The sequence below is a fragment of the Ursus maritimus genome, unplaced genomic scaffold, assembly GCF_017311325.1.
Source record: "Ursus maritimus isolate PB19 unplaced genomic scaffold, ASM1731132v1 scaffold_21, whole genome shotgun sequence".
NCBI classification, from domain to species: Eukaryota; Metazoa; Chordata; class Mammalia; order Carnivora; family Ursidae; genus Ursus; species Ursus maritimus.
The window spans coordinates 153,399-177,498 of NW_024424564.1; the positions used below are offsets into that span (position 1 = coordinate 153,399).

At 58.0% G+C, this 24,100-nt stretch overlaps 2 protein-coding genes across 7 annotated transcripts in view; one reads left to right on the top strand and one right to left on the bottom strand.

Annotated features, from left to right (window-relative positions):
- Window positions 1-1,386: 1,386 nt before the first annotated feature.
- METTL7B (methyltransferase like 7B) lies at window positions 1,387-4,313 on the top strand. Of its 2 annotated transcripts, XM_008711969.2 has the most exons (3): window positions 1,387-2,458; window positions 3,229-3,440; window positions 3,517-3,686. In XM_008711969.2, exons 1-3 carry the CDS (start codon window positions 1,961-1,963, stop codon window positions 3,590-3,592), a joined length of 786 nt encoding a protein of 261 aa, XP_008710191.1. In that variant the 5' UTR covers window positions 1,387-1,960; the 3' UTR covers window positions 3,593-3,686. The 2 variants fall into 2 exon arrangements, with proteins under 2 accessions (XP_008710191.1, XP_008710198.1); XM_008711976.2 differs by lacking the exon at window positions 3,229-3,440 and having other exon boundaries at window positions 1,409-2,458; window positions 3,517-4,313.
- ITGA7 (integrin subunit alpha 7) overlaps window positions 4,269-24,100 on the bottom strand; it is a 20,797-nt gene continuing 965 nt past the window's right edge. The window contains exons 1-26 of one of the 5 annotated variants that reach the window (XM_040637104.1): window positions 23,015-23,323; window positions 18,727-18,854; window positions 18,547-18,626; window positions 17,205-17,460; window positions 16,641-16,718; window positions 16,144-16,263; window positions 15,099-15,306; window positions 14,795-14,988; window positions 14,338-14,426; window positions 14,084-14,211; window positions 13,888-13,983; window positions 13,667-13,728; window positions 13,351-13,520; window positions 12,771-12,920; window positions 12,010-12,125; window positions 11,246-11,438; window positions 11,086-11,166; window positions 10,901-10,980; window positions 10,683-10,757; window positions 10,438-10,540; window positions 9,712-9,888; window positions 9,419-9,550; window positions 7,479-7,592; window positions 7,162-7,260; window positions 6,948-7,073; window positions 4,269-4,982 (exon numbers count right to left, since the gene is read on the bottom strand). In XM_040637104.1, the coding sequence (XP_040493038.1) occupies window positions 4,752-4,982; window positions 6,948-7,073; window positions 7,162-7,260; window positions 7,479-7,592; window positions 9,419-9,550; window positions 9,712-9,888; window positions 10,438-10,540; window positions 10,683-10,757; window positions 10,901-10,980; window positions 11,086-11,166; window positions 11,246-11,438; window positions 12,010-12,125; window positions 12,771-12,920; window positions 13,351-13,520; window positions 13,667-13,728; window positions 13,888-13,983; window positions 14,084-14,211; window positions 14,338-14,426; window positions 14,795-14,988; window positions 15,099-15,306; window positions 16,144-16,263; window positions 16,641-16,718; window positions 17,205-17,460; window positions 18,547-18,626; window positions 18,727-18,854; window positions 23,015-23,220 (3,492 nt within the window). In that variant the 5' untranslated portion in view covers window positions 23,221-23,323 and the 3' untranslated portion in view covers window positions 4,269-4,751. Of the gene's footprint in view, window positions 4,983-6,947; window positions 7,074-7,161; window positions 7,261-7,478; window positions 7,593-9,418; window positions 9,551-9,711; window positions 9,889-10,437; window positions 10,541-10,682; window positions 10,758-10,900; window positions 10,981-11,085; window positions 11,167-11,245; window positions 11,439-12,009; window positions 12,126-12,770; window positions 12,921-13,350; window positions 13,521-13,666; window positions 13,729-13,887; window positions 13,984-14,083; window positions 14,212-14,337; window positions 14,427-14,794; window positions 14,989-15,098; window positions 15,307-16,143; window positions 16,264-16,586; window positions 16,719-17,204; window positions 17,461-18,546; window positions 18,627-18,726; window positions 18,855-23,014; window positions 23,324-24,100 lie in introns of those variants that run through there. The other 4 variants (XM_040637108.1, XM_040637105.1, XM_040637107.1 and 1 more) reach the window with 4 other exon arrangements.

Here is a 24,100-nt window from a genome sequence, read left to right on the forward strand (position 1 = left end):
TCACCCACTCCAGAAAGGGGCAAGCAGCATCTGTCCCGTACACCTGCTTTTTCCTCTGCCGGGAGCACCCTTCCTTTCCTATCCCCGCTCTGAGGAGCCTCTCTTGTCCGCCAGTCGGCTCGGCTCCCCCTGACTCTCTTCGCTGCTGCAGAAGGCCGCTCCGCGCCCACGCCGCGTTCTGACCCGGCTTGGATCGTTGCCACTTCCTTCCTAAGCTCGGACCTCTGCTATGAGGAGAATTGCTGCCTCCTTTACAGTCGCAACAGAAGCAAAGCCCAGAAAGGAATGTGTCTGACTGTGGGGTCACCACACCTCTCTCCTGAGCAGTAGCATGGGGTTGCCCCTGGCTCGGGCAGCTCTGGGGGGGAAAAGACACTTCCTGAAGCAGCTCATCCCTGCCTGACTCAGGAATTGTCCCCAGACCTCTTCTCTCTCCCTCTTTTTTTTTTTTAAAGATTTTATTTATTTATTTGACAGAGAGAGACAGCCAGCAAGAGAGGGAACACAAGCAGGGGGAGTGGGAGAGCAAGAAGCAGGCTCCCAGCGGAAGAGCCCGTTGTGAGGCTCGATCCCAGGACCCTGGGATCACACCCTGAGCCGAAGGCAGACGCTTAACTACTGAGCCACCCAGGCGCCCCCCAGACCTCTTCTCTAAGGACCCCACTGGCCGGAGTAGATCCGCTGGTGGGTTTGACTGGAGGGCAGAGGCAGTTTTTTGACAGAGCACCCCTCTCAACCAGGGACTTTGTTTAAACTCAGTCCTCCCCCAGAGGACATCAGTGGCTCTGGGAAATGCTACTCATGAGATTTTGGCTATTGTAATTTCCCTCTTGTATAATGTCAAGCTGCTGATTTTCTTTTCTCTATACAAAATTTCCTTTGGCCATTATGCAATTGGTGGGCAGCCTGTGGGACTGTCTATGGGGAGCTTCCCCCAAGATTCCCCCCAAGAGAAGCCACTGCTTAATAATTTGGGGACTTTCTGCTAAGATGCCTGTGACCCCAAAGTCTGGGTTCTGAGACTCCTCTGCCTCAGTGGCAGCCTGGTACCGAAGCCTCGGGAGCACCGTCCTGGACTGTGAGGACAGCTCGGAAACCTCCCTGTCTTCCCCCACTCTCCTTAAATCACACGAAGGTAGGAGCAGGAGGAGACCTTAGAAACCATGGAAGGCTCATCCAATCTCTCTTCTCTCCACTTTAGAGTTGAGAAACTGGAGCCCAGAAAGTAAAAAGACTTGCCCAAAGAAACACAGCAAGTTATAATGGTCGAACTAACACTGGGACCTGGGCTTCCTGATTTTTCTTCCCTGTGTTGCCTTTTTCTCCCTTCTTCTATTGCTGGGGCACTGCGGTCTTGAATGTGATAATAAACACCAGTTGAGAAAATGCCTTTCTTTTGACCTGCAATCTCCCTCCTCCTTCTGACCAATCCGGCCTTACCCTGAATCCTCTGTGCTTGGCTTCTAACTGGGGCAAAGGCATGTTACAGTTTACAGAGCCCTGGGGGTGTGCCAAGGGAACCCAACCAGATTTTCCAGCTTGCATAACCTGAGCAGATCCCGGGGACAGAATGAGGCCAGCACATGCCCATGAGTCAGCTCTGTCCCAGCCTTTGGCCCCCATGAAGCTGCGATCTGAGACCTGTCCCCCTCCGCCCTTCCCACTCCTCTCTGAAATGCTCAGCACACCTCACCTTCAACTGACAGCACCCCAGAACTCAGGACACTAGCACCACCTGTTCCTTCACCCCACGTAGAACTATGGGGCCGTAGGACCTCTGCCCTCTGGAGGGATTCCATACACCCTCCCCACCCTGTCAAAGAGAAAGTTGTCAAGTAGGACACAGGGAACGAAGTCCTATCACAGGGGGAGGAGAGACTCCTGTCCGCGGTGAAGGAGAGAAAGAAGAGGCCAGTGCCCCAACGGCCCCAACGGAAGCAGGGCTCCGAGCCGCTGTGTCATGGGTGCCCTGGTCCGCCTCCTGCAGCTGCTGGTGCTGCTCCTGACGCTGCCCCTGCACCTGATGGCTCTGCTGGGCTGCTGGCGGCCCCTGTGCAAAATCTACTTCCCCTACTTCATGGCTCTGCTGACTGCCCAGTGCAACCGCAAGATGGAGAGGAAGAAGCGGGAGCTCTTTGGCCAGATCAAGGGCCTTATGGGAGCCTCCGGGAAGGTGGCCTTGCTGGAGCTGGGCTGCGGCACGGGTGCCAACTTCCAGTTCTACCCGGCGGGCTGCAGGGTCACGTGCCTGGACCCAAACCCCCACTTCGAGAGGTTCCTGACCAAGAGCATGGCTGAGAACAGGCAGGTCCAGTACGAGAAGTTTGTGGTGGCTGCCGGAGAGGACATGAAAGGGCTGGAGGATGGCTGCATGGATGTGGTGGTCAGCACCCTGGTGCTGTGCTCCGTGCAGAGCCCAAGGAGGGTCCTGCAGGAGGTCCAGAGAGTGCTGCGGCCGGTGAGCAGAGCCCACAGGGACGGGCAGGCGCGGGCCAGGCAGACGCAGCACAGGGAATTGGGTGTGTGAACACATCAGACACTGGTCCATCCCCACCTGCTGGTGAACAGTGAACATGACCGGGGCCTCGATGTGGCCGGATAGGGTGCTGTGGAAGCCCCACAGAACCACCTAACGCGGCGGTTGGGGGGGCAAGGTAGGGGAGACACCTAAGGAAGTGATGCTTACGTGGAGATCTGAGCGGACTAAGCAGGATGTGGAGGAGGGGGGAAAAATAAAAAAGGGTTCTAGATAGAGATATTAAAGGACATAGAATCCGTAAGATTTTGAACTGGGTGTGGAAAGGAGTTGAGGATGGGTTCCAGGTTTCTGGCATGAGTGACTGGTGGAGGGGAAGAGGGAGGGTAGAGGGAAGTGCCAGTTGCTGAAATGAGAGAAATCCATTTGGGACTTGTTAGGTCTGAGGTGCCGCTGAGACAGGCAGGCAGGAAACCCAGAGGCAGCAGGAAGTCAGAGAAAGATGCAGCCTGCACACAGAGACGTGGAAGTTACCAGCTTGTAGCTGGTAAATGCAGAGCACGGGGGGTGCGTGAGATCACCTAGAGAGGGTTCAGCAAGGAGAGAAGGGCGGAAGGAACCCCAGCATTAGTCACGAGTCACGTGCAAGGTTTTCCTGGGATGTGGGCCAAAGGATAAGGTGGGGTACATGCGTCTGAGTCTCGTAAGACAGGTCTCTGTATACAGTGAGATCTCTGCTCCTGTCTCTCCAGCTCCCCATCTGTCTGCCCTCGGCTGGCCTGTCCCTCTGGCCATCCTTTGACAATTGCTCACCAGTCACCCCCCCGGAAGGTTCTTCACATGCGTTTTTGAGTGGGAGGGTAGGAGCCAGGGGCTACAGAAACAGTCAGGAGCAGAGTGACGATGTGCTTCCTGACCCTGCTGACCAGCAACCCCCGCTTCGCCAAGAGGTTCCACCGGCACGGTCAGCAGGGCGGAGGTGAGGGGAGAGGAAGGTTGTGGAATGGAACAAAACAGTGACGCGAATTCTTTTATCCCAGGGAGGAGTGTTCTTATTCTGGGAGCATGTGGCTGAGCCCCGGGGAAGCTGGGCCTTCCTGTGGCAGCAAGTCCTAGAGCCCACCTGGAAACACATTGGGGATGGCTGCTGCCTCACCAGAGAGACCTGGAAGGATCTCGAGAGTGCCCAGTTCTCTCAACTCCAAATGGAACACCAGCCCCCTCCCTTCAAGTGGTTGCCAATTGGGCCCCACATCATGGGAAAGGCTGTGAAATAACCCTTCCCCAAGTCCTGCCTCCAGCCAGAGCAATCCCACCTACAGGCTAATCTGTCTTCTACTGAGAGGAATCTAGGCAGAGAAGCCGTTCCCCCGCCACCCCCTCTTCCTCCTTCCCCCGTCTCTGCCCCGGCTTCTAACTTCACTCCTTCCTTCCAAAGTGAAGAAGCTCTATTCCTCACCTGACCACAGGGAGGAAAGTGATGTCCTGTCATATCCTTGACTGAAAATTCCAAGACTGGGTCTCCCAGTTTTTGCCCACCCACTGCTAGGGCGTTTCCCTGTCGCTTGCCCTTGTTACCATAGTAAAGGTCCCCCTTCCCCTTCGTCTGAGACCACACCCATGTGCCTCCAGGAACTGGTCACAAAAGTCATGATACATGTGCCCCTGCTGGGCCCCCAGCCCTCCCTCCCACTACCACCTTTGTCCTGAGCTGTGGGGGTGCAGAGAGAAGCAGTCCTCTCCTGGAGACCCTGGATGGGGGGGGAGCAGGACTCAGCAAAGAAGCCGGAGGTTTTGTCCTCAAATATTTTTTAATAAATAGGCAAAATCCACTAGATTGATGCAGCAAACTAAGGTCAGAGGGGAGGGGAACCAGGGAGGGAAGAGCCCCTGAGTCAGCAGCACAATCTCCTCCCCATCCCTCTGGTCTTAAGGCACTTTCAGGGGGACAGGTCCTTGGGGTCCTATTAAACAGGGTGAATGGGAGCGGGAGGGATCAAGGTCCTTTCTCCCACATTTGCGTCAGGACATCACAGCCCTTCTCCCCCTACCCCACAACCCTATTCCTGATTTACTGCCCTCATCTCACAGTATTCTAAGGGGAAGTCTTGGGGGGCGCTCCTTGAGGGGGTGGGGAGATGCCTATGTCCCTGGGGAAGCAGATCCTGTAACATGCTGATGAGACACCAGCAACCCACTCCACCCTCTTCACCCCAAGGACCCACGTCTGGGGAAAGGGTGGAGGGATCCACGGGCCAGGCTGGGACACAGGGAGCTAGGCAGTGCCTGACACGGGATGCCCGTCGGAGCCTGGCTCAGGGTGCCCATCAGCAGCCAGGATGGGGTGCGCGTCGGGGCCCTCCCGCCGGGGGCTGCCCCAGTTGTTCCTCAGGATGGTGCCTGTCTTCTCCTCCTTGAACTGCTGCCGGTCTTCCCGCGGGATCTTCACTGCGTGGTACTGGGGCACGGTGGCCTCGGGGTACCGCGCCCGCTTGAAGAATCCCATCTGCAAGGACCCCAGGCCAGACATGAGGAGCCTGTGGGGCTGAGGCCCCTGGAGCAGATGCCCAGCACAGCACAGCGCCTTGCATCCACCATCAGTGGACAGAAAGTACCGATTGCAGCAGAAAGGAGCTGCGTCGGACAGCATCCGGTGTGGTGTGCAGCCCCCACAGGTGCCACAGTTAATGCTGGGCCCCCAGGTCCTCACTGACAGCAAGAGAAAGACCAGGAGGGGCCAAAGGTGCGGGGCCAAGGACATCTCCCTTGGCTCCTGAAAGAGGGGGTTGAAGATGGAACAGCAGGACCCTGACCTCACCCAAGCTTTTTAAGAGACCCAATAGCATGCCCCAGAACACAAACGAGATCTGAGACCCAAAAATGGCTTCCTAGACCCCTGCGTAGTCGGAATGACTTCTCTCAGGCCTCAGACACTCCCCGTGTACTCAAACAGCACTTTCCTGGGCGCAGGGCCCTGTCATCCATGAATACAGTGGCCTCACCCCTCCCTACGTCATGAACACGTTGGTCCTTCCATACCAAGGTGGAAATGTACCCCTTGCACACTCACACTCGGGACCACCCAAGGCTCCTACATGCTCAGACTGCACGCCATGTCCTTGCCCGTTCGTCTCTGCACACTCATGCCCACAGAAAAGCCATGCATGGCACCTTCCAGCACTCGCACATGCTCATACGGCGTGAGCCCGGCCACCCCTTTGCGCATGCCTCAGGCTGTGTGTACGCACCCTTACACGCTCACCCTTATCATTACCTCCCACCCGTTCCTAGAACTCACACCACCCTCGTGCAATCTCATTTCTTCACCCTGGTCCCGAGTGCTGGGGGCCCTACTCACACGTACACATCCACACTCACACACACACACACATGCACACACACAACATTTACCCCACAGTCCCTGGGCCCCCAGCTTCCACGGCCGAGGGCTGCACAGCCAGATGGGCCCGGTGATAGTTGGTGGGAAAAGATGAGCTCTGGCTGCTCCGATGGAAGAAGCCACACTGGGATGTCAAAGGAGGAGGAGAGCAAAAGAGGGGGAGGACGGGGAGACTCAGGAGGGATGGGGACCCTTATTTCTACTGTGTCCCCCTTCCAAGAAAGCAGGGAGCAGGGATTCTAGAAACAGTTTCACGAAGGTGTTGCCTCCCTGAAGACCGGCCAGGTTCCCAACGCTGTGAATGCTCATCCAGAGACCTGGTCCATTGATGACTCACATTTGCCAAACAGTGCACTTGGTCTGCAGCTGGTCCGGGGATACTGGCGGCAGGTCTCCAGAGGGCCCCAAAGGCACACCTGGTCCCCATAGCCCAGACGTGGCGTGCAGTTCAGGGTTTGACGATGGCTGGTGGATGTGATTGCCTGTGCTGACATGTGCACTTGTGTGCTTTTAGGTAGAACCCAGACCCAATGGGATTCTGTCTACACTCTGCGTACAAAGACGGTTCCATGTAGAGCCTGGTATGTGGAAGCTCTGAGTTCAGTCCCAGAGGCCGCCCCTGGAGGCTGTTCTCCACGCCGTTGTGTCTTCTTGGTCACAGTTTCCTCCCCTGCCTTCCCTGCCTGCCCTGCCACACTCTCGTTAAGTCAGCCCCCACTTCCCCGCTTCCATGGCCCTGCCTCTCATGGTCGCACCCACCTCATCTCCCACATCCAGGTCCTATGACCCCACCTTCCTCTAAGCCACCTGCTCTCAAGCTTTCTCACCTGAACTCCCACGGCACTCTCTTGCCTAGTGCCTTCTGCCTGGTCCTTACTACACGGCTCGCCTCCCGCACTAGACTGTCAAACCCCAGAGGACAAGATCGGCATCTGACTTCTCTCGGAAACGTCCAGAGCCTGACAGAGTCCCTGGGACATACGAGCGTTCCGTGCAGATTGGCGGAAGAAAGGAGAGAGCGGGTGGGACAGAGAAGCCCGGCCCCAGCAGCCCCGCGTCCCCCAGCCTCACCTTCCACAGCAGCAGCACCAGCAGCGCCAGCACCAGCAGCCCGGCCAGCACGGCCAGGAGGATGACCCACCAGGGGACTCCCTCTGCCACCACGGCCACAGGGTCCAGGTAAACCATCACCGGGATCTGGGGAGCGAAGGGTTCGGGGAACAAGGGCTAGCGCAGAAGGAAAGAAGAGCTTCCCCGCCCCGACTTCCCCAGGCCCGCAGCTCACCACTGTGGAGGCGTCTCTGAGCAGCAAGTTCTTGATGGATGACTTCACCGTGATATTGGCTCGGACGATGACTTCCAGGGACTTCACAGCGGAGTACTCCTAAGGGAGCGGAGAAGGGCAACCTTCTCCTCAATGCCCCATGCCCCCCGCCCCAGCTCCCGAAATTAAGTGGAATGGTGCCCCACGCAGAGGGCATTTCTGCCTGTCTTGGGTTAAGAGTGTGCTGCATTTGGACAGGGAGAAGGCCCAAAGAGCAGTGAGTCCCGCGGGGACTGCTGGGGAAGAAGACGCCAGCCCCACTGCCACGGTGCTCTTACCTCCAAGAAGGTGCTGTTCCAGAGGCGGCCCCAGACGTGCAGCACGGCGGCGCGGTCAAAGCTGTAGAGAGGGCAGCTGAACACCAGGCAGTTGGCAGTGCCCCGGGCACAGTCCTAGAGACCAGGACAGGCCGGACTCTGAGCCACTTGGCCCCAGCCCACTGATCTTCCCCAGGGCCCAGCACCTTCACATATGTGCTCACACAGACACAGAATCTGCTCGGAGACTTCACTCCATCCCTCCATGAGCTCCCACACCTTGGACCCCCTATTGCCCTAGTTCCTCACTTACTTCTCTCCCATTTTCCTTACCCGACCTCAAACTCGCCTCCTCCAGGAAGTCTTCCCAAACTAACCCCATGGTCCAAAAGAGCAGCCTACCCCAAATCTGGTCACTCTGGCCTTGAAATGCACGAGGAGCAGGGAGGAGGTCTCTTACAGTGGCAACAGAGTAGCCTCCCCAGTTAAGGCTTATGTTATATAACAACGGTCCCGTTTACTGAGCACCTCCTATCTGCAAGGTACTTACTACAGCTGTCCTGCAAGGTGCCAATTATTATCATCCCCATTTTCCAAACTAGGAAATAAAGTTCAAAGAGGCCAGGTGTAGGGTGCCTGACTGTCTCAGTCTGTAGAGCATGTAACTCTTGACATCAGGGTCATGATTTCAAGCCCCATGTTGGCCAAAGAAATTACTTTTAAAGAGTGAGAGAGAGAGAGAGAGAGAGAGAGAGAGGCACCTGGCTGGCTCAGTCAGTGGAGCATGAGACTCTTGATCTTGGGGTTGTGAGTTCAAGAGCCACGTTGGGTGTCAAAATTACTTAAAAATAAACACTTAAAAAAAAAAAAAAGAGGCCAGGGGCCCTGGCTCAGGTTACACAGCTAGCAAAGTTGGGAAGTGACAGAACAGATCTTTGAATCCAAGTCCATGTTGGACAAAGCCGCACTCCTATGCTAAGCCCAAACCCATTGAAGGAGGAGGAGTCCCCCAGCAGCTGCTGGGGGTCAGGGACCTAAGTCCTGCTCCTTCCAGGTCTGACCTACATCCATTTGGCCCAATCCCACCTGATGATCCAGTTTGCCTAAAAACTGTGTTATAGTCACCACACTTTGTGTGCAGGACAAGGGCTTTGAGAGCATTTGAATTCTTTGAATCCTCTTTTATTTTGCCCCTTTTGAGCAGCTCAAGAATCCTCGGTCAGTTTGTCTGAAAGCAATTTTAAGTAAAAGAATCAATTTCAAAGTTCTTATTAGAAAGGGAGTCCTTTCAGGGAAAATCAGTCACGTGGAAAAGGCAGGACAATACCCATCACAGGGAACCGACCATAATGCAAGCCCACGCTGCCTCCACGTGCCTTCGAGTTGCCTCCTGCCATGCCCTCCGGGAGCAGGGAAGCTGAGGGCCCCCGTGAGGGACAGGGTGTGACAGTGGAGCTCCCTTCCAGACAGACGACGCCAGGCCTGGCCCGACTGTTCACATCCCCCTGCCAGCAGTCTCTCTGACTCCTTCTATTTACCCTTCCACACCTGGGTTTCTGCCTCCTGGCAACCAGGCCAAATGCCCCCCACTCTGCCCCTTCCACACTCACTGCCCACACGTCCTGCAAGGGATGAGCACAGAGCGCGTGCTCACTGGCTCAATACATCCACTTAACAAAGCTACGCAAAACAAGTACTTGTGTGGTAACTGGCTGCAGGCCAAGGGCCCTCTCCAGGTGAATACTTAGTGGTCAGAGAGGGACCCGAGGTGTCAGCCGCTGCTTCGCGGTGGTGATAGAAACGGTCTTGTCAACTCGCTCCAGGTGGGTGACCGTGACGCCTTTCAACAGGCCAGCCTCCTGGACACCCAGCACCTGGAAGCTCCACGTCCCTCACATCCTGTCACATCACCAACAGCCCCGCCCCTCCCTGGGACTGTCCCGCGATGGCCCCGCCCTCACCAGGGTGATGTTTCTCTTCTTCTCCGCGGAGGCCACCGGCCACCAGGATGTGCTGGGCTCCGGCTGCTCAGGATCCTTCTCTGGCTCCGGCTGCCCCAGTTCCCGCCGCCTCCTGTCCCTGCTGTCCACATCCTGGGTGCAGGGAGCGGGCACAGTGAGCGTCCCTCCGACACAGCAATCCTGAGATGGCCTCTCCTCCCCACTGCCTTCCCCCGGGCCCCCACAGCCTCCCACAGCCCCCACAACGTCCTTCCCAAAGTCTAACCCCCCTGACCGCCCTGCCTAAGCCTCACCAGTTGGAGGATGTTGGGCCTCGGGGAGCACAGCCCCTTCTGCCCAGGTGCCTGCCCAGCCTCCAGCTCCACCCGCATGGGGTACAGCAGCCACTTCCCGTTGGCAATCTCATGGGGCCACATGATGTTGAGGAAGGCAGAGCCCAGCGTGTTCAGCGACTGGCCTTGGTTGGAGACCTGCGGGCAGAAGGGAGTGTGAAGGGAGGGCCCTCGGTTTCTAAATGGGCCCTAAATCTGCAGAGACAGAGGGGACAAGGGCTGAGGGGAAGGCTTCAGGAAGCAGAGTTTCAACAAAGACTTGGGATCCTAGACCCCACCAGACATCATTCTCTGCCTACCCCAAAACTAGGAAGGCCTGGAGATGCTCCTGCAAGGGTGGGGAGGCCCCAGCCAAGCAAGGGCAGAGTTCTAAGGAGACACATCAGCCCTCTCCCACTGTCCCCATCCCCCAGCTAAAGCCCCTGGCAGAAAAGCCTCCCTGGACCCTCAGGGCCTACCCAGACCAACAGGTAAGATGTCCATGCAGGGATGACCAGGAAATGGTCACCCGAGGCCCCAACACAAACACCTGCCCACAGTCAAGGTCCAGGAGTGAACAGAGGCCTTGAACTCACTGGACCATCAAGCCACCACAGGGTAGAAGAACCACAGCCTTGGGACATGTCTCAGCCTCTCTCTGTGCCAAGAAGGGAGGGGCCTGACCAGGGGCCTCCCCAGAACACTTACCGTGACCTCATACTTGACCTTGCTGCCTATATCCCGCTCAGACTTCATGGCGCTCTCGCCGCGCACCACACCCGAGAAGAAGAGCTGCTGGGGAATGGCCACCCTGGCGTGGGAGGGTCAGAACAGAGGGTTGAGGAGGCCCGGGGCCTGGCTGATTGGAGGGTCAAGAGGCAGAGCCCAGGCCAGGGCTTCGGAGGAGCCATGCCCACCGCTGCAGCCCATGCGTCCATTCGGACAGAGCTTACCCTGTGATGGACAGCGGCAGCTCAATGAAGACACGTGCTCGCACAGAGATGGGCTGAAGCTCCTGCTTGCTGATCCTGCCGTGTAGACAGGAGCACCCGTGGGCGATGGGGCACAGGCGCCACCCCAAGGGCTCAGATGAGGACGGCAGCGCCCCATCCAAGTGGACATCAACCCAGCAGCCCCCACCCTCACCACCCCCTGGCCCCACCAGGCTCACGTGGCCAACAGCAGCTCCACTTCCAGCTCTGTGGTCTCAATAGTGATCCCTGAGGTGCCGAGGGTGAGGTAAAAGGTGACCTAGGCCCAGAGTGGAGAGCGACACGAGTCGGGGAAGGCTGGGGGCCGGAGGGCGGTCAGGGCTTAGAGAGGCACTCGGACAGGGGTAAGGGCTGACATGCCAACCTGGGCACCTCTCTTCATGGGGTTCCCCAGCTCACACTCGACATGGGAGGCATTCTCATTGGACAGACAGAGCGGCTTCTCCTGCAGTGGGGAGAGGAGGAGAAGTCAGTCTGGGTTCCCGGCCTCCGAGACCCCGCCCCACCCTGCCACAGGCCCTCACCGCGGGGTCCAGGGCTCGGACTCCTGAGTAGTGCAGAGAGGCGGGGAGGGTGACCAGAAGCTGGGCTTCATGAGCATCGTCCCCATCGGCCTGGGGCCGGGCCGGATCCGAGGGCAGGTTGGTGACCGTCAGCTCCAGGCCGATGACTGGCTGCCCACTCAGGGCAAACAGGGCTGTCGTCCCATCTGCATCCCTGGAAGTCAGATCCCAGTCACACTAAATCTGAGCACCTTCCCCTGCCTGTCCTCTCTTGCCTCCTCCCCACCCGGTGCATGCTGCCTGCCCCACTCCCTGGTCTCTCCTCCCACGGGCTCCCCCACATCGCCCTGCCCACCATTCAAGCCTCAGGTCTTCCCACACTCAAGAGAACAGGCCAGGGAGCCAGGAGACGCTGTTCCGGTCCAAGCTCCCCTACTTACTCACTCGGGGCAAGTAACCTAAGTTCTCTAGGCCCCCGTTCCCCACGCATAAAGGAGCTAATAATAACTCCTACCTCCCTGGGTTGGGAAGACGCAGCAGTGCGCTGTGCGTGAACTGTGTAGTACTCTCTGTCTTGTGAAGGCGTGTTACTCCTTGCCAGGAGAGCCTCTGCGGCCCCAGCACTGGCCCTCATCGTCTGAATTACCAGCCTCCGCCCTCCGTCTGCAGGCTCAGCCCCTCCCTCGGCCTGGCCCCCTTGCGGCAGCTTGCTTTTCTTCCTTGGACTCTGGCCTTCCCACCCCCCCACCCTCCGCCCCCCACCACCACCCCCTTGCCCCCCTCACATGGGCAGAGGCTGGAAGTCCGTGTCGCTGACCCGGGCACAGAAGCGGGCTTGGACCAGCTGCAGATTGCTCTGACAGATCTTGTCTTCACCACAGCCTTGCTTCAGGAAGTGGATCTGGGGAGACATTTGAGGGAAGGGTCATTCGTAGGGGTGAGGCAGGAGGTGACTGTGTCTCCAAGGCGCACAGTCGGGCAGAGGATCACAAGATTAAGCAACGTGGGTTCAACTCTCAGATCTGCTGCTGATCCGCTGCGTGATACTGAGCTGGTCCCTGAACCCCCCTGAGCCACGTCCTCCTCAGTAAAACGAGCAAGCCAAGAGGCTGAGGTTGAGGCCAGCAGGCCAGCCCGCAGCGAGACCACACCTCCCCAGCCCCCCTTGCTGTAACCAATTCCGGATTTAGAATGTGAAGAGAAGGGAAGGGCATCGCTTCCAGACCCACCGGGAGAGCCATACAAGGAGCTTCATGCCCCCCTTCCAGCTGACAGGGAGGGAGGCCCCATCTCAAGATGGCAGACCCCATCAGCTGGGGCTCCTGAATGAATGCGTGGAATGGAGGGCCAGTGTCCCCTCTAGGAACACAGGATCGCTTGAGCCACTTTCCATTTTGTGGTCTACTTGTCACAGCACCTGGAGACATGAGGAACTGCTGCGGTAGCATGTGAGTTTTGGAGGCTATGAACGCTTGTCACTGTGAGAGCTGATGATCGTTACTCCTTCCAGCTCCTTCTCCTGAGCTAAACCAGGATCTGCACTCGCCTCTGTCCGCTGGGTGCTGGGCTGGTGAGCGTTGAGGATGGGGGCCACAGGGGGCAGCCCCTGGCCAGGAGCCTGTCGCCGGAGCCGTGGGGTCTGGAGAGTGTAGGACAGGGTCACCACAATGGGCCGAAGCTTGTCTTTGACATTCTCCTGGGAAGAGGAAAGATGGACATGGATACTAGAACAATCCTCAGGCCCCAGAAAGACCTAGGACAGATTCTGAAACCCGGCAAGAAGCTTGAGGAGATGAAGAGAGAGAGGTAGAGACCAGAGTGAGGGAGAGGGAGAGCGACTGGGGTGGAAGAGGGAGGAGACCAGGATCTAGGGCTTTGAGGACCAGGTGTGACAAGGGAACCTGCCATTTCCATCTCCAGGGAGGACAGGACTTGTACTCTGGACACAGAAGGTAGAAGACACAAGAAGGCAGCAGGTGAGGAAGAGGTCAGCCCATAAGACAGGCTTCCCAAAAGTTGAGATCAAAGAATGAGGTGTGAACATGTTGGACAAGAAGCTGAAAGGAATCAAAGAAAAGAAACCATGCAATGACAGTGACCCTCAGAGGCCAACGGGTCAGGCCCACCTGTAGCTGGAACATGGTGTCTCCACAGACTCGGTCATGCTGGTGCTTCAGCCACACGGTGCCTGAGGCCTGGTGCTTGGGGTCATCTGGGCCACGGCTCAGGAAGGTCACACGGGGGACCTGGCCCCGGAGCCTCCTGTCTGTGTCTCCATCTAACACATAATCCAGGGCTGTGGCATGTGGAGAGAAGAGAGGAGCCCGTGAGCTGAGGAACTGCTCTAATCTGACCCTGTCTCTGAGATGCCCTTCTCTCCACCTCGGAGAGACCCACCCTGAAACCCAGTGGAGCGGGAAAGGGGAGGGGGACCTCACTCACCCACAATAGGGCTGTAGCTGCTGGGGGTTGCAATATAGCTGAAACAGACCCTCAAGTCCACACTGCGGGGGCAAGAGTAGCTCCTGAGCCAGGCAAGGCTGAGGGGCCAACGCCTCGCGCCTGCCCCCGCCCCAGGGCCCAGCCCACACTGGGCGGAGAAAGGGAGAATGGGGGAAAGTGGACCCTGAAATGTCCCTGCCTCCCCTTGGGTCCCATCTCACCAGACCGAGTGGCCAGCAGCACAGTTAGGCTGCCCTAGGTCGATGGCTCGGGGAGCAATGAAGACCTCATGGGAGACATGAAGGACGGGTCTGGCCCTGGGGAATGGGGAGCCGAGCACACGCGTGAGACTCTGAGGCAGGGAAAGAACGGGGCTGGCCTCGGGGAGGGAGACGCAGAGGCGAGGGAGGAGCTCACCTAAAGAGCACCGCGGTGTCATCCAGGGAGCCAACCAGGAGGTCCGGGTAACGGTTCCCATCCACATCCAGGCCGCCCGAAAGGGAGTAGCCGAAGCTCTTCATGCCCACGGCCTCACCCTCCAGCACCTGCGGGACCGGACCGTCAGCTCCGCACACCACCACCCCCAGCTCCGCCCCTGCCCTCTGCTTTTGTGCCCCCTGACTCCCCCCACGCCCACTGCCCCCACACGTCATCCCAACGAACCCCCTCACCTGGGAAGGTTTGATGACAACCCCCAGGCTGCTCCCATGGTAGATAAAGACTTTCCCATCCCCATCAAAGGGAGCCCCCACAGCAATATCTGTGGGTATGGGAAAAAGGTAATCAGGCTAGGGTGGGGCGAGGGGGGGTGTGGTCATCCAGACCCCAACTTTCCCTCAGTCACTCAGTTCCGTATAATATGTTTTCTATTTTACTGAGAGGCTACTAAGTCCCAGGCACCTTACACTCATCATTTTTAAGCCTCTTAGCTACTCTCTGCAGATATTACCAGCTCAGAAAGCTTACTTGACCCAAGTCACAAAGCTGGTAAATGGTAAAGCTCAGATGCCAACCCAGGTTGCCTCTCTCCCAGAGCCCTCAGAAGGCCTCCCCCTGGACCTCTGAGGCACTTCCCCATCCCTGCCTCTGCCCCTTCTTCCCCTGAGGCTTCCCAGTTCCCAGTCACACCTGCAAAGCCATCTTGGTTGATGTCCCCCAAGACAGCCAGGCTGATCCCGAACATGGAGTCAGGAGAGCCACAGATCCGGAGAGGGGACACCCCAGCCCAGTGACCCCCCTGGTTCATGTACACATACACGGCACCCCCCAGCTCTTCTTGGCGCTCAAAGAAGTAGGGGGCACCCACTACCAGGTCTGTCCAGCTACGGAGAGAGGGAAACAGTCAGTGTGGCTCCCTCCCCAGCCACGGGGGTCAGAAAGATGCCAGAGGCCCAGCCTCCCTCAGGCTCCATTCCCCTGTGTCCACTCTCACCCATCATTGTTGAGATCAGCCACAGCCAGTGAGTAGCCAAAGCCAGAGGTCAGGCGCTCCCCAGACAGCATCACTTCGGGCACCAGGCGGCTGGCACTGTCTTTGCGCAGAATGACCACAGCACCCTTGTGGTTGGCACGGGGGGCCCCTGCCACAAAGCTCAGCTCCTCTGCACGCACCAGACCCTTCCCCGAGTCAATGGAGAAACCTGGGTGGGGTGACTTTCCAATGAGCCCTCCCCGAAAGACTCAGGAGCCAAGGTGTGCCCAGGCTCCTCCCACTCTGCCCCCTCCTCACAGGTCTGGAGCCAAAAGGTACAGGTGCCCTCCAAGTTATCACACCACAGCTGGACTGCTCTGCCTCCCCCTCCAGAGGCCTGGCAGCCCTCCCACACCCAGAGACTGGAGTTTGGCACAAGAAGTGCGATGAGGTCAGCCTCGGGGACTGGGGAAGAAAGAGAAAGGCAGTGGCTAGGAAGGCCAGCCAGCTGGGCAAGAGCAGAGCAGGGCACTACGCCTAGGACCCCCAGGGAGCTGCTCTCCCCTCTGCATACCCAGGAGGCTCCAGCCCCATCTAATGCAACTTCTTTGCCCCCACTCCCACCATGCTGGCAGGGAAAAGAAGTCTTCGTGTGGATAGTGGGGAGAGAAGGGGGAGTGGGAAAGAACTTGATTCACCCAAACATCTCCCAGGCCTGGCTTCCTCCCCCTTCACAGGGGGTTACAAACAAGACAATGAGAGGGACTTACCAACAAGGACAGACTTTTCTCTGGCATGTGCCCACCATCCATCCCTCAAAGAAAGTCCCACTAGAGCTCTACCCTCCTTCTTTCCCAGTACAGTCTCAGCCCACCTGGTTCTTCCTCCATGGAGAATCCCGCTCACAGCCCCCTAGGCCATCCCCCTCGGGGCATCTTCATCTTCTTTGAAATTTGGGCCCTATGTGTATTTCCCTGGGTGTGTGTTGGTGAGGGCAGGGCAGGAGAGGAGGGGAGGCCAAGCCAAGCCCCCAGGGCCCAGGGGGACATGGTGGGAGCTTACAAACCTAAGTAGCTATTCAGGGCCAAGTCTCCGGCTGGTCCTGGGAGCCGGTCAGCGGGGTCCAAAGTTTTATACACCAGCTGGTCAGGGTCTGAGCTATCAATGTTGGTCACAAAGAGCAACCCTGCGGGGGGCAGGTGGGGGGAGACACCAGGGAAGGGACATCCAGAGGAGGGGCCACAGAGTGGGGAGACAGAGCCAAACATAAAGGCAAGAAGGAGGAGGTAGAAGAGGAAGAGGGAGAGAAAGAATATGAGAGAGACAAAGAGACCAGAGAGATAAGAATCAGAGACAGGAAGACAGAGAGAGAAAGGGTGAGAGCCAGAGCCAGAGCCAGAGCCAGAGACAGAGACAGAGACAGAGACAGAAGGGTGGGGGCATGGAGAGGGAGGACAAGAGAAAGGAGCAGAGGGTTAGAGCAGCTCCGGGCCAGGGAGGGGTCCCTACCAAAGTAGCTGTTGGCAGGGACCGGGATGAGGCGGGGGTCCTGCTCCTTCTCACCCCCCGCCTCGTAGGGCCCGTCGTCCAGGTGTGCCAGGTCCGCTGAGCCCTGCGCACAGAGCTCCACCCTGGCGGTGCCTGCAAGGACAGACCTGTTAGTGCCTGGGGCAGGGAGCGAGGACCACCCTCAGGCCAGATGCCGGTGAGACAGGCAAACAGGGAAGCCCCTCCTCTCCTTTGCAGCCCTACTTCTACCCCTTCCCCAGCCCAAGCTTCCGGGCCCACAGGCTCGCCACCCCACTCACCGAGTGTCAGCGCAGCCAGCGGCAGCGTGCGGAGACGGGAATGGGAGTGATGAGGTGGGGCTGAAGTGTTGGAGCGAGCGGAACAGCCGTGCGTGTGGGGGCTCATGCCAGCATGGTGGGGAACACTCCGCCATTCGAAGGAGAGGGGACACCCCCATTTGTGTGCGTGGCTGGCATGATGGGGGTGGAAGACGTGGCGGTGCCCCGGGCGACATGGCAGGGAACGTGTGGGCATGCTTGGCCACGTGCTGCCCCAATCCCATCTCTGAGGGTAGAGGACATTTCGGTTCCCTTCTCCCCTCCCCGAGGAGTGACTCACCCTTCCAGTTGTAGGTTCCCGGGGCCCCAAAGAGGAGGTAGTGGCTGTCGGGGGAGAAGGCAGCAGCCGTGCCCTGCTGGCAGAACCCAAACTGTTCGTGGCCCTGAGGGCGCCCCTCACAGAACTTCCACTCCCCACCATCCAGCTCATCACGGATGGCCAGGTCTTGGCTTAGCACAAAGCAGCGACCAATCACATCCCTGGTCTCCAGGATCTGGTCTACTCGCTGCCGAGCCTCGTACCGGTGCGCGCAGGTCTGCGGGAGGAAACGACACGGGGTCATCCCCCGTGTGGGCCGGTCACGGCTGGAGCCACGCAGCCCACAAGCAGACGTGTGGCAAGCACACAGACACACACATCACGGCACCACCACCCAGCCCGGTGTGAGGCAACATCCACACACCAGTCCCACCTGCACTCACTCCCTTGCGCTGGCAGGAAGAAGCCTTGCTCCACAGTCTGCTCGGGCACCCAGGCCCCAGCACGCAGCACGCCCTATGTGCCCGTCCCCGACGTGCCAAGCTCGTCCTGTCTCTGGACCTCTGCAAGTGCCACCACTTTGCCTGTGAGGAACTTCCTCCCCTCTCCACTCCAGCAGCATTGTTTCTTCTTGACAGGCTGGCTGAGCTCTACCTCCACTACCCCGGCAGGAGTCTTCTCTCCACGCCTCCTTGGGACTTTCACATACTGGGGACGGTACCGCTCACTAACATTAATCACATCCTGGGGCGCCTGGGTGGCTCAGTGGGTTCAGCGTCTGCCTTCGGCTCAGGTCATGACCTCGGGGTTGTGAGATCGAGTCCCGCATCAGGCTCCCTGCTCAGCGGGGAGACTGCTCCCCCTCCACCCTGCTCATGCTCTCTCTCTCTCACTATCTCTCTCTCTCTCAAATAAATAAAAATTTCAAAAATTAAAGAAAAACATTAACCATATTCTGCCCCACGGTGACTCAGATTATTAGTTGTGTTTGCACGTGTTCATGATGATACAGAGGGAAACAGACACAGAAAAACAGAGAACGAGAGTCTCCAGAACACTGCGGCAGGCTTCTTGAGCCACGGACGGGGCTTTTCCGTCTTTACGTTTCCTCTCTCAGTAACCAGCACAATGCCTGACGCTTTAAAGGTTCTCAGTAAGAGTCACAAATGGACAGATGGATGCTTAGATGGTTTTAAATTTATGAGGACAGGCACCACGTCTTATACCTTTGATCCTGGGTATCAGGCCATCATACCACACACGCCCACCTGTGTTCTGTAAGCACGCCTGTGCGCGTGCACACACCACAGACACGTGCACACTGGCACCCACCTTGCATACAGTCACAAGAAGTGGTACTCACGACAATCTTGCCCCCGGGTCCCTGGCTCCGAACACTGACTCCCAACCACTGGTTCTCCTTGCTCTCCTTCTGCACATCAGCTGGAGGCAGGACAGTGGGAATGAGGAGAGGGAAGAGGAGGCCGAGTCCTCTCCTCCCCGTCCTGTGCCATACCCCCCCCGACCCTGCAGGGGTCCACACCTCCGTGGTCAATGTCCACTCTGTAGCAGTCAGTCTCTTCCAGGCTTAGGGGGCAAGCGAAGAGGCCTCCGGTGCGATTCGCCTGCTGCCCAGGCAGAGCCAGGGCCTGCGGAGCTCCCACCAGCAGCCTGCACAGCGGGCAGGGGCAAGAGTTAGCAGCCAGAGCGCTGTGCCTCCCCAGCACTGCCCAGACCTGACCCCTCAGAACCAAGCGGATGTCGAAGAACTTAGGAGGACGGCCGGGAGTCAGTTTCCCCGAGACCTGGCGACTCGGCCGTGCAAGCGTTACATTACATGTGCACATACTATCCACATGCACCGTAGACACGCACACGCACACACACACACACATGTGCGCTAGCACGCCAAACCAAGCGGCCTGGCCAGCGTAGCTGGTTTGAAAGAACCGCCTGTTCCCAGCACCTGTTCCTGACCAGGCTTTCCCTACCCACTTCCTGGCCCCATCCCCAAGCTCTGCCCTCCTCCTCAAACCCAGTCCAGTTGGAACCCTCCCAGAAATGCCAAGAATGCTGAGAGCCAAAGTAACAGGGGCCCAGACTGGCACCACGAGGTGGCCCAGGGACCAGCTTCAGAGGCCTGGCAAGGGGCTAGATATGGGCCTGTCCCCCAACCCTTCATCAGGGACCCATCAGAGACCCCATCCCCCACAACACTGCCAGCCCGGGATTCTATCAGTCACTCTAGCTGGCATGGAGGTAGGGCAAGTTTCTCATCTGTCCCCAATCTTGCCCCCATTTTCTGCCCATACCCTGAATCCCCTTCCCCATGGTTCCCTCTCCTCCCCACATCCATGATTTTCCCCATTCCTCCCACCCTCCCTGCCCCCACCCTCTCCTCTCTCCTACCTCCCCCTCAGACACTTTCCCAGCTACAACTTTCTTGGCAGGACAATTTTCCATGATCACAGCCAAGGCTTCTTCCCCAGGGAAGGACTGTGCTGGGAATGGAGGCTGCCTGGGTCCCCTGGGGCTGATCTCCGGGCCAGGAGTGAAGGAAGGGGTAAGGTGAGGTGACTGGCACCCAGCTGACTACGAGGATCTCTCTTCGCAGAAGGAAAGACTCAGGAGCGCAAGCAGGGCAAACCTCAAGGCTTCTCTCCCACACTCTTTGCCTCCCTCTCCGTTGCTGGGGGACAAGGCTCGAAGTTGTGTCAGGCAATATTGCAGACAGGCATCGATGGGGCACTGTGCCAGTTCTGAGGGGGAGGGGAGGGCACGGAGCCACTCTCCCTTCCCACAGCTCTGGTCTCTTAGCAGCTGTCATCCCGCGTCAGAGCCAGTGTCCAGAGAGAGGAGCGGGTGGGGAGGGGCAAGGAAGAGGGCATGCGTTTGGCATTCATTAGCAACTATGTGCTGAGAACCTATCATCTGCCTCGGCCTGTGGCCGGCACTCGTGAGACAAGGACGTAATATTATTATTCTGCACCTACGACGGGTCAGGCCCTAAGCTAGATGCCAGGGACGTGAGGAACGAACGTCGGCCTGCTCCAGATATCGGGCTAGGCAACTCACAAGCCTTCTCTCATTTAAGCTTCACGACAATCCTATGTGAGGATTCTTTTCTTGTCTTTTGGATGAGGAAACTCACTGAGACACATTAAGTAGGATGCTGGAATTCAAATCCACACCCGCCTAATTCCAAAACCCATGCGTTTTCCACCATACCGACGACTGGCTGTCTCCAGAACGCTGAGACAGAGCCCTCCAGAAAAAGAACAGGAGGAAAGGGAGGGGAGGATACCCCACCCAGAAAAGGAAACCAGGTGGGATGGCCAACCTTCAGACAAGTCCGCAGCATCCCCCCACCTCCAAACTCAGAGACGGCCGTCTCCTGGAGGACTGGGGTCTCTTACCAGTGTCTCAGCAGGTCACCACACAGCTAAGCACCAGGAGAAGCTAATATCAGTGTCCAGTGCTCACATCTCCCCTAGAGGTCCAGAGTAGGGGGAACGGGGAGGGAAGGGGTCCACGTGGAGGAAAGAAGCTGGTGCGCGTACGTATGGCCAGCCTCACTCTCAGTGGAGAACGGACCAGCCCACCCTTCCTGGAACAAGAGTTCCCACACGCAGCCTCTCCAGTCCCTCCACCTCTGCCCCAGCCACACACTTTTCTGGCTTCATCCCACCGTCCCCAGCCACGCCAGGCGTCTGGGCGGAACAGGAGCCACAGCTACCGCCACTGCAGGCAAAAGCAAGAACATGTTGGCAGTTGGGGGCAGAGGGACTCCCTGGGAGCCTGACTAAGTGGAAGCAAAGGAGTAGCCCCCTACCACCACACCTCTCAATTCTGCACACACTCCCGGGCTCTCACCCGAGGCCTGCCCTCCCGGACTCTCAATCTGGGTGGCCCTCTGGGGAGGGTGCTTGGCCCGAAGGCTGACTCAACCAGGGTGATCTAGCCAAGCCTTTGGGTCCAGGCTTGAGGAAGGCACTAAAGCTCTTCTCTAGCTCTGTGGAGCACGCTACAGGAATAACAGCGCTAACACTTTCATAGCACTCCCTCTGGGCCTTGCACTATTCTAAAGGTTTTATATATACTAAGAATTCTTCAACCCCACAACAACTCCCTCTGGTAGTACTACTGTTTAACCCCGTTTTACAGTTGAAAGATATAAATGAACCTGAAGCCACAGGACAAAGAAGGTTAGACTTCAAAGACTCCTCCAGGGGCAAAAGTGAAAGACATCAAAACAGGTGAGGCCTTTCCATCAGTGGATGCTGGTGAAGGCGACCTGCAACTCAAAAGCTAGGGACTGAGCAAGGACCTGGTCTCTCACGTGCCACCAGGCAGCAGAGCACCCCTTGCGAAAGCTAAAGCAGGGTTAGGCAGTCGGGCTCCTCCAGGAAGGCCCCGAGCTTGGCTCTGGGAGACTGAATCAGGGGCCACCTTCAGAGAGGAGGGGGAAATAACAAGAGACCAAGCTATTAAAAATAACCTAGAATTTGCCTGGAAATAGCTCAGAGAGTTCAGCATGTCCTAAAAAGGCCTCCAGTCCTGGAACTCTGGCAGATGGGGGAAGAAGGGAGGGAGGGAGACAGAGATGAGGTAGGAAGCGGATAGAAGGCTGAAAAAGAGATGAAGTCAGTTGCTTTCTATCTCTCCCAAAGTTTGTGGGACCACTGACCATGCTCCCTGATGACAGGGATAATGGAAGAAAAAAGATTAGAGCCAGCCCCTCCTCCTCAAGCAGGGGAAGAGAAATAAGCTCCTGTCCCTACCCTCTGCCCCCAAGCCAATAGTATCGGGGAGAAGACAATCCCAGTGGACGGCATTGATCCCAGTAATGGACACTTAGTGTGGCTTAGGCACCAGCCTAGGAAAGAAAAGCCCCCTGGCAGGAGGGGGTGGGAAGCTTTCTTCCCCTTGTCTCTCTCTTTAAAATCATACATGTAGCTGGAGCCAATAGCACAGGAAACATGACAGACACAGACCCCACACATATGTGTCCATCTCCCAAGAGTCCTGAGCTGATTAGAAAATAACTAGAATTATCCTCTGACCCTCACTCCTCCCTGCTTCCCCCCACTGCTGAGATTCCTAGACCTGGAAATTTCCTGAGGTGGAGGAAGGGGAACAACCTGGCCAGCATCCCTCCTGGATGTCTCTCTCTCTTGCTGCTGCTGCTGCTGCTGCTGCTGCTGCTGCTGCTGCTGCTGCTGCTGCTGCTGCTGGGGCTGCCGCTGCTACAACTTTTGGGGCTCTGTTTCCTGCCAATCTATCATCAAACCATCTAGTACAGGTTGCCATACCCTCCCAGGTCCTCTTCCAACCTTCCCGTGGTCTCGAGCCACAGAATTAAATGGCAGGGCTCTCCTGGCCTCCAGTGTCCTACTGTCTTCATTCCACCCCATGGCAATGCTCTGACGGGAAGTTATTTCTGGAGTCTACCCTCCATCCCATGGTGTCTTCAACCTCTCTGTCCTTTTCCTCTCCTCCTGCCCTAAGCAGAGACAAGATGTCCAGTCCCCCTTCCTGAGGGAATCCAGCCCTCTAAAGGAGGGGAGTCACAGACCCTGGGACTGAAGCAAGGACGCAAGTTGGGGGAAACCTGCCAAGGCAAGAACCTCACTCTCCAACTTCTCCCCAAAGCAAGACCCCGGGTCTCAGGCCCTGAGGGTACGTCAAGACAGATAAGGCAAGGCTGAAGTATGGGATAGCTGGGCATAGCCTGAGTCGTCGTGGGTTTGGAAGACTGAGAGATGGGATGAGGGGTTGGGGGGAAATCTGTGGTTCGGGCACGGGTACTCTGGGCGGGTGCGGTGACTCACCAGCTCTGGGGTCGGGGCTGCAACTGCCGGTGCAGAGCCACCGAGAAGCCGAAGAGGCTACCCGGCTCGCCCTCCTTGCGCAGGGCGCCCATCACGTCCAGATTGAAGGCGACAGCCCGCGGGGCGAGCAGTCCGGCCAGCAGGGAGCCAAGAAGGTAACAAATCCCGGGGGCGCCCCGAGAAACACCGCCCGGAGTCCCGGCCATGCGGCGAACCCCGGGCACGCTCCCCACGAGCGAAAGAAAACTCGCTCGCGCCCGGAGCCGCAGGTCTCCCACAGCGGGTCTCTGGTCTCGAGTGTCGCAGGTCTTTCAAGTGTCTCGCAATCTCTCTCCTCGCCAGCCGTCTCCCGCCGGCCCTCTGCCCCAGCACCCGCTAGGACAACTGCAGCAGCCGCAGCCCTGGCGAGCGCTCGGGCTCCTGCCTCCGCTCCAGGGGCACCGCCCCGGCCCCGCCCTCGGCCCCGCCCCTCCCTCGCGCTGCAGGTGGAGGCTTCGCGGCGTCGCAAAGGGATGTCCAAGCTGGCGACTCCGGGTGGGAACGGGCCTGGCTCGCCAGGATCCCCACCCCGGCTTCGGCCCCGCCCCCGCCTGCGCGCTCCGGCGCTTCTCCCTACTCCTGCCCAGGCCCGCGAGTGGTGGGGCGGCGCCTGGGAATGGGGAGGGAGAGAGAAGTACAGATAGAAAGGGACCGAAAAAAAGAAAGGACGGTAAGAAATGAGAAGTGCTTGAGGCTAAAGGAGTCTGGGAAGAGAGATGCAGACGGGGAGATGAAAGGGCAGGGTCCTGTGTGGACCTTTGGTGCTGCCTTCTCTCCATGGTCACGTAGAGCGCCTAGCATGCTGTTCGAATCAAACCACATCCCACCCCATCCCATCCCATCCCCAGAGCCCAGCAGTGACGACGGCTTTGCTAGCCACACCGTCAGCATTGAGGAGAACTGAGGAAAAGACAGAAGCAAGAGGAGAGAGAGAAACTCAGCAGGTCCGGGGAGAAGAGCAAAGGAGGCAGGTAGAAAGAAAACAGAGAAAAGAGATGGAGAAAGAAGGGCAAGAGTTTGATCAATAAGGAATGGTTTGGGGGGAAG

What these genes read in the sequence shown, in the direction of transcription:
- METTL7B (XM_008711969.2), top strand. Translation starts at nt 1,961, where the DNA reads ATGGGTGCCCTGGTCCGCCTCCTGCAGCTGCTGGTGCTGCTCCTGACG. An exon ending in TCCAGAGAGTGCTGCGGCCG is followed by an intron (nt 2,459 to 3,228) that starts GTGAGCAGAGCC and finishes CTGTCTCTCCAG; the next exon opens with CTCCCCATCTGTCTGCCCTC. An exon ending in CAAGAGGTTCCACCGGCACG is followed by an intron (nt 3,441 to 3,516) that starts GTCAGCAGGGCG and finishes CTTTTATCCCAG; the next exon opens with GGAGGAGTGTTCTTATTCTG.